The 8,136-nt window shown below is 60.0% G+C and overlaps 1 protein-coding gene across 1 annotated transcript in view; it reads left to right on the forward strand.

Annotated features, from left to right (window-relative positions):
• The window catches only part of SLC12A3 (solute carrier family 12 member 3), a 10,420-nt gene that overhangs the window by 1,402 nt on the left and 882 nt on the right, over window positions 1–8,136 (forward strand). The window contains 22 exon segments of the mRNA XM_009643311.1: window positions 235–306; window positions 559–634; window positions 823–918; window positions 1,101–1,240; window positions 1,453–1,563; window positions 1,752–1,863; window positions 2,117–2,247; window positions 2,509–2,593; window positions 3,021–3,175; window positions 4,057–4,164; window positions 4,417–4,540; window positions 4,630–4,731; window positions 4,821–4,976; window positions 5,054–5,153; window positions 5,577–5,688; window positions 6,258–6,398; window positions 6,571–6,677; window positions 6,845–6,927; window positions 7,098–7,169; window positions 7,359–7,460; window positions 7,655–7,766; window positions 8,065–8,136. Coding sequence (XP_009641606.1) covers window positions 235–306; window positions 559–634; window positions 823–918; window positions 1,101–1,240; window positions 1,453–1,563; window positions 1,752–1,863; window positions 2,117–2,247; window positions 2,509–2,593; window positions 3,021–3,175; window positions 4,057–4,164; window positions 4,417–4,540; window positions 4,630–4,731; window positions 4,821–4,976; window positions 5,054–5,153; window positions 5,577–5,688; window positions 6,258–6,398; window positions 6,571–6,677; window positions 6,845–6,927; window positions 7,098–7,169; window positions 7,359–7,460; window positions 7,655–7,766; window positions 8,065–8,136 — 2,369 coding nt within the window.

An 8,136-nucleotide genomic window follows, 5' to 3' on the forward strand; every position in this document is an offset into this window, starting at 1 on the left:
CATCCCCTGGATGCCGCCAGCCCCTGGTCCCTGCGGTGTGTCTATGGCGTGGCGTCATCTGCTTCTCCATGCCGTGCCGATGTCCACATGCCCAGGATGGTCCCGGGGAGAAGCCAACTGGAGAATCCAGCTGTTCCCAGCTGTGCGCTCAGCCCGAGCTCCCCGCAGCCCTCGGGGATGGCTGGCTGCCTTCAGCCCTGCCCCCCCTCCCCTTCCCCCCCCCCCTCCCTGCAGCCTGACCTGAAGGGGAGCCGCAGAGCCCCCGTGCTGGAGCCCGTCCGCTTTGGCTGGGTGAAGGGTGTGATGGTGAGTGCGACCAGTCCTGAGGGAGCATTGCTCTGCCCTCCCACCCCCCGAGGCAGAGCCACGATGCGTTTGCCCCTCATTGTCACGTTTTCCCCAATATATGTATTTTCCGCAAGTGTCTGCACTCTGAACAATTCCCCCACCCTCTGTGGCGGGTTGGTTTTGGCTCGGAGGAGCAGGAGAGCCGGCGTGGCCCCGGCCGTCCCCAGGTGCCCACATGCTGACGGCCGGCCCTCCTCCCTACCCCCCCAGATTCGCTGCATGCTGAACATCTGGGGAGTCATCCTCTACTTGCGCTTGCCCTGGATCACCGCCCAGGCGGGAATCGGTGGGTGCCACGGTGCATCACGGGCGGGATGACGGCACTGGGCTCATTCCAGCCTGAAACACCTTGGTGGGGGGGACAGAAACAGCAGCAGCATCGAGCGTGGGGTGATGCGAGGGGGTCCGTGGGGCCAGGGATGCTCTATGGGGTTGGGGGGGATGCAGGAATGAAGCGGTGCCCTCTCCCCGCAGCCCTGACGTGGCTCATCATCCTGATGTCCGTGACAGTGACCACCATCACCGGCTTGTCCATCTCTGCCATATCCACCAATGGCAAAGTGAAGTCAGGTAGCATGTCGTGTGCCCCCGCTGCCAGCGCAGCCTCTGGCCACCCCAGAGGAATCTCCTCCTCCCTGGGGCTGCCCCGTGGATGTCAACTCCTGGCACAGGGTGCAGGGGGATCCCCCAGAAATGAATGGGGGACGGGAGGAGGAGGCAGATAAGGCCATGGGGTGCTCCTGCCACCACAGGAGGCACCTACTTCCTCATCTCCCGGAGCCTCGGGCCGGAGCTGGGCGGCTCCATCGGGCTGATCTTTGCCTTTGCGAATGCGGTGGCCGTGGCCATGCACACAGTGGGCTTCGCCGAAACTGTCCGGGACCTGCTGCAGGTAAGAAGGTGGCTCTGTGTCTCCTCTGGCTCCTGCCCCCTCCACCTCCTCTGTCCCCGCCTCCTCCCCACACAAGCCGTATTAATTGTCAACATTTGTCTTAAAGTTGGGCCACTGATAATCAACCACTGGCTGCTAAAACCTGTGCCAATCCCGGTGGTTTGGTAAGGGAAAGGGTTATTTCCACGTTGTGGGTGGTTTCCCCTCCCCAGGAGCACAACTCCCTCATCGTGGACCCCACCAACGACATCCGCATCATCGGAGTCATCACTGTGACAGTGCTGCTGGGCATCTCCCTGGCCGGCATGGAGTGGGAGGCCAAGGTAATGCATGCTTCTTCCGCTCACCCTATTCCCTGGGGCTGGAAAGAGCCATCCCCCCTGCCCAGTGGGCATCCGAGGAGCGGAGGATGCCGGTAGCTCCTTGAAAATAGGCGAGGGTTTCTCCTAATGAGTTTTTCACTCCCCCAGTGCCCAAACGACCCCTCAGCTGGCTCTTTCTGGTCTGGCAGGCACAGATACTGTTTTTCCTGGTCATCTTGGTTTCCTTCATAAATTACCTGGTGGGGACAGTGATCCCAGCCACCGCCGAGAAGCAAGCGAAGGGTTTCTTCAGCTACCGAGGTGGGTCTGCCACGGGTTAGGGTTAGGCTCAACAGATCCAAGTACACCTCTGGAGCCCGGCTCTTCACTGCTGGTGGGGAGAAGTTTGCCAGGGGAAGGTGCTCCTTGCTGAGAGACGTCATTAAAAGCACGGTGCCTTCCTCCTGGGGGGTAGGCACCATCAGCAGCATGCCTCCACCCAGTGCTGAGGTGCTTCAGCCAGGAGAAAGGCAGTTGGGAGGCTCCAAATGCTTCTCCTCTGCTTCCTCCCCAGCTGACATCTTTGCCCAGAACTTCGTGCCCAACTGGCGTGGACCCGAAGGCTCCTTCTTTGGCTTGTTTTCCATTTTTTTCCCATCGGCAACCGGCATCCTGGCTGGCGCCAACATTTCGGGTGACCTGAAGGTGGGTTTTGACCATGGCTGCCCAAGCCGGCGTTTCTCAGGGCTCAAGCCCTGTTTTCTCCGGGGCTTTGGTTTTGACCCAACCTTTACACCCTCTTTTATTTCTTCTGGAAACTTTGGGGAAGGCTCAGCCAGGAGATGCTTTGCGGCTTTATGTTGCAATGAATTAAAGTTCCCGTTGCATAGCAGCCACGATTAAAATGCCATTTTAGCGGTGCTGCTGGAAAGCTGTCTTGCATCTCTCTGTGGCTCCCTTGGGCAGGATCCTGCTGTGGCCATCCCCAAGGGCACCCTGATGGCCATCTTCTGGACCACCGTGTCCTACCTGGTGCTTTCCGCTACAATCGGTAAGCGTCACATCCTCAGGTGAGCTGGGTGGGAGCCCCCCGGGTGGGATTCTCCTGGGTGGGGGGGACACCCCCACCCCAAAACGGGTGGCCTGGGAGGATGTAGGAGCTGGGAGCAAGCTGTGGACGCCGGCACCAACACCCCAGAGTGAATGCCACAGGAGCCAGACCTCACTGCTGGCCCCACGGGGGGCAAAGTCCTCCTGGGTGGGTAATGCAGCTCATGGCATTGCTCATAGCCATCGTGCTGTGGGGCAGCCCCATGGCAGGGGGACATCGCAGGCAATGGGGACGCGGGGCTGGGTTGTGTGGAACTGGGGAGAGATGCTGGCCCCACTCCAGCCCTGCTGGAGGGCTGTGGGGATGGCATGCCTGCAGGAGGCGAGCGGGCACGGAGCGGGTGCTGCGTGTGTCCGTCCCCCCCCAGGCGCCTGTGTGGTCCGGGATGCCTCAGGCAGCCTGAACGACAGCGTGGCGGTGGGCTCACCGGGCTGCGAGGGACTGGCCTGCGGCTTCGGCTGGAACTTCACCGCCTGCGCCCAGCGGCAGAGCTGCCGATACGGGCTCAGCAACTACTACCAGGTGCTGCCTGGGGCCGTCACCTGCCCCACTCCCCGCTCCCAGCTGGGTTTGTGCTGCAAGGGATGGGTTTCCCAGGGCAGCCCCACGCCCAGCATCCCCCCAGCGTCCTGGGAGGCACCCATGGAACAGGGATGTGCCAGGGAGCGCATCTTCCTTGGGCTTTTGGGCGCTGCTGGACTTCACCGCCTGGGTAATGTGGATAGAAAAGCACTGAGGGCAGTAGGATGAGGCCCAGGGGCTGGAGACCTCTTAGGGCCAGTGTCCTAAGGTTTCAGCTGGGACAGAGTTAATTTTTTTCCTAGTAGCTGGTATAGTGCTGTGTTTTGGATTTAGTATGAGAAGAACGTTGATAACACACTGATGATTTAGTTGTTGCTGGGTAGTGCTTAGATTGGCCAAGGAATTCTCAGCTCTCAGCTCTGCCAGGGGCACGAGAAGCTGGGAGGGGGCACAGCTGGGACAGCTGACTCCAACTGGCCAAAGGGCTAGTCCATGCCATATGATGTCATGCTCAGCATGTAAAGCTGGGGGAAGAAGAAGGAAGGGGGGGACATTCAGAGCAATGGTGTTTGTCTTCTCAAGTCACCGTTACGCGTGATGGAGCCCTGCTTTCCTGGGGATGGCTGAGCGCCCGCCTGCTGATGGGAAGTGGTGAATGAATTCCTTGCTTTGCTTTTTGCTTTCCCTATTAAACTGCCTTTATCTCAACCCACCAGCTTTCTCACTTTTACTCCTCTGATTCTCTCCCCCGTCCCATTGTGGGGGGGTGCGTGAGCGGCTGCGTGGTGCTGAGTTGTTGGCCGGGGTTAAACCATGACAGCCAGGGCGGAGGTTGATGTGCTGTGGGTGCCAGGGTTCCTGACCACCTGTTTTTCGGGCAGAGCATGAGCATGGTGTCTGGATTCGGCCCCCTCATCACAGCGGGGATCTTTGGCGCTACCCTCTCCTCGGCACTGGCCTGCCTCGTCTCAGCCCCGAAAGTCTTCCAGGTGAGGGGGTGGCGTGTTGGCATCCCCCAGCTCCAGTCCCCAGGCCTGGGAGCGGGTGATGCTCCCAGGCACACGCACTCGGTGTTGTGGGGCTTTGCAGCCATGAGCAGCCCTGGGGTGAGGAGGATGCTGCCATCGGCAAAGGCATGAGGCCAGCTTGGCCCTTGCTCTTATGGGTGCGGGAGCCACGATGGTGCTGCCATCCCATGTCCCCAGCAAAGCCCGCTGTCCCCAACGCATTTCTCCCTGCAGTGTCTCTGCAGGGACCAGCTCTACCCTCTCATAGGCTTCTTCGGGAAGGGCTATGGGAGGAACAGCGAGCCCATCCGTGGCTACATGCTCACCTACATCATCGCCGTTGGCTTCATCCTCATCGGTAAGTGCTCGCCGCCCTGGTGCCCACCCCAGCTGGGTGGTGCAGTCCCCACCACCACCAGCTTGCTCTCCTCTTCTTCCTCCCCACAGCCGAGCTCAACGCCATCGCCCCCATCATCTCCAACTTCTTCCTCTGCTCCTACGCCCTCATCAACTTCAGCTGCTTCCACGCCTCCATCACCAACTCCCCAGGTGGGCTGCGCCACACCGTGCCGTGCGGTGGGCGGCTCCTCATCCAGCTCCCCGTCCCGGCAGCGGCCGCTCTGTGTGTTTGCGTGCAGGCTGGCGACCCTCCTTTCGGTATTACAGCAAGTGGGCCGCCCTCTTCGGGGCCACCGTGTCAGTGGTGATCATGTTCCTGCTGCCCTGGTGGGCAGCCCTCATTGCCTTCGGCATCGTCATCTTCCTCCTGGGATACGTCCTCTATAAAAAGCCAGGTGCGTGGAGGTAACCTGGCCCCGGCGATGCCCCAGGAGGTGTCTGGCCCCATTGCTAATCCATCTTCTCCATGTAGATGTCAACTGGGGCTCCTCCATGCAAGCCAGCTCATACAACATGGCCCTTAACTACTCGGTGGGGCTGAGCGAAGTGGACGAGCACATCAAGAACTACAGGCAAGGGCAGATCAGTGCAGTGCTGGGCATGGAGGGAGGGGGGTGCAGAGCTGGCCCCTGCCACCAGCAAACACTGGATGACTTCATGCCCATGGCCACGTCCTCATCACCATCCTGAGTAACTGGGAGCCCTGGAAAAATGTGGCTGTCTCCAAAATCCCACATCTTTGCCATGTGGGCAGAGGTGGAAAGCAGGGCAAACCTTGCCTTCCCCATACCAGGCAGACACAGGTACATTGGTCTCATCTGACATAAAAAGACCAAAGAGTGAGGCTGGACCCTCAGCCGCGTGATTTTGTCTCATCCTAAAGATGCTCCCAGTTGCCACTGGCCAGGCATGGGAGAAAAGACACAGCTCATTCCAGAGAGGCTCAGTGCCTCCGAAGTACCAGCCTTTGCCCCCTTTTCTTTCCCTGCCTGCAGACCGCAGTGCCTGGTGCTGACTGGCCCTCCCAATTTCCGCCCGGCCCTGGTGGACTTTGTGGGGACATTCACCAAGAACCTCAGCCTGATGCTCTGTGGCAACGTGCTGATCGTGAGTCCCCAGCAAAAGGCGGTTCATTCCTTGTCCTGGGGGCTCCGGCCACCTGCGGGTGGTGGGGTGGGAAATCCGGATGTGTCCCGGTGGGCTCATGGGGTGGGGATTGAAATGTGCCCATTTACGTGCTGCCAGATGATGAAATGTTTCATCTGGAAGCCTCTCCAGCTTGTTAAGCAATATTGATGAAGCACTGGGATGTCCCTGTGGGCTAATGACTTCCCCTTGCCAATTAATTGCCAAAACAAAGATATGGTAGGACGAGGCGGTTGCTCAGAGGACGGGGATGGTCTTGCAGCCCTGAAGCCTCAAGAGCAATTGGGGACACATAGCGCAGTGAATGCCAGCTCCTCCGCAGCTACAGGACTGCTGGCATCGTGCGCGTTTGGCTGCTAACTCCCAAATTCACTGCTTTTCTTGCTGTGATTGCAATCTCCCCGGCGGGCACTGGTGACTTCCAGGTCTTGCCAATGATTTGGGAAGAAAGGAGCTGGAGGTCCTTGGTGGCCAGACCACCAGCTGGAAAGGGCCACCTCTGCCTGAGCCCCTGCCCCTGCTCCCCCCAGGGACCACGGAAGCAAAAGATGCCAGAGTCCCGGCTGACAGCAGATGGACACACCAAGTGGCTTATGAAGAGGAAGATCAAGGCTTTCTACACAGATGTGGTGGCTGAGGATCTCAGAAGCGGAGTCCAAATGCTCATCCAGGTAGAGCCACCCTCACCCGTCAGGGTCCCTCCTCTTCCATCACCACACTGGGGGGCTCTTACTGCCCTCCCTCGCCTCTGGGCACCCCCCTTTGCATCACTCCCCTGTGAGCTGACACCGCCCGCGTCCATCTGTCCCTGCAGAGGGGTCTCATGGGGACATCTATCCATAGGCTGCTGGCCTTGGGAAGATGAGACCAAACATCCTGGCACTAGGCTATAAGAGGAACTGGCGGACGGCCTCCCCACAGAGCCTGGAGGACTACGTGGGCATCCTGCAGTACGGCCACGCCGGCTCCTCTGCCCCCCGGGGATGCTGGCACTCGGCGGTGGCCCCGTGGTTGGGTGCGGGGACGCTGCGGCCACCTGCGCAGGGTCTGGCCAGGCCAGCAGTGCCACCCGACATGAGCCAGCTGCCATTAACTGCCTTCTCCTCCCCGCTTCCAGTGACGCTTTTGATTTCAAGTATGGCGTGTGCTTAATGAGAATGAAGGAAGGGCTGAATGTGTCCCGAGTGATGCAGGCTCACGGTATGTGGTTTTGGGCAGCCGGGGATGCTTGGAGATGTGCTGGAGCCATAGGGTGTGCCAGCCAGCACCGCATCCCCAGGCGAAAGTCACAGCCCTGGTGGGATAGCACTCCTGGGCTGGGGACACTGGGGTGCTGCCCTACTGCCCGTGCTCTTCTTCTCCCTCCCCAGTTAACCCCATGTTCGAGGCAGCGGAGCAACCCGGGGAGAACGGCACTGGCAGCAGAGCAGCTCCGGGCGCAGGTTGGTCCTGGCTTGGGGCTGTCCGGAGCATCCTCAGCTCGAGGATTATTTTTGGGGAGCTGGCTTTGCAGGCAGAGGTGCAGGTTTTGAGCGGTGAAGGGGAGCAGGGCTGGGGCTGGGAGGAAGCGGTGCCTTTCCCTGCAGCCAGCGGTGTCCCTTGCCAATGCTGGGACCCTCTTGCCCCGGCAGGGGACCCTGCCGCCTTGGCCAGCGAGCAGCAGGCGAGCACCATCTTCCAGAGCGAGCAGGGCAAGAAGACCATTGACATTTATTGGCTCTTTGACGATGGAGGTAACATTCATCTTTAGCTGCTGTGGCTCTTGGCTGTCTGTCTGTCCAGCTAATGTGAACCCAGCACCTCCACCACAGTACCCAGGAGGGCTCGGTCCTCACCGAATGGTGCCAGGGCATCCGGCATCAAGAAAATGCTGGTGAGCCCACGGGGTCACTACAGCCGCATCTCCCATGGGGTGTTTTGGGGACAGGTCTCACACTGCTCATCCCCTACCTCCTGGGGCGCAAGAAACGGTGGGGAAAGTGCAAAATCCGGGTGTTCGTCGGGGGGCAGATCAACAGGATGGACGAGGAGAGGAAGGCGTAAGTGCTGGTGGCCGCTTGCACCCCACAGCTCCTCTTAGCAATGTGGCCACCGCCACTGTCCCCATGGGCGGGTGCAGGAGCTGCTTCCCCCCTGAGCCCCCCCTGGGCTTTGCTGTAAACGTGGGCTCTGACCTGACTGCTTTGCCTTGCTCCCCCGAAAATCAGTGGTGATTGCGGAGTGGGGAAAACTCAAGTTTAAACCCAGGACGGTGGCAGGGGTTTCTGCCGGGATGTGTCCCTGCCAGAGCTGCCATGCCCTGCTGATTTTTGGGAACTGTCCTTTTCCCTCTGGCAGGATCGTCTCTCTGCTGAGCAAGTTCCGCCTCGGCTTCCATGAGGTCCACATCCTCCCCGACATCAACCAGAA

This window comes from Egretta garzetta, unplaced genomic scaffold (assembly GCF_000687185.1).
Source record: "Egretta garzetta isolate BGI_Z169 unplaced genomic scaffold, ASM68718v1 scaffold27, whole genome shotgun sequence".
In the NCBI taxonomy this organism is placed as follows: Eukaryota; Metazoa; Chordata; class Aves; order Pelecaniformes; family Ardeidae; genus Egretta; species Egretta garzetta.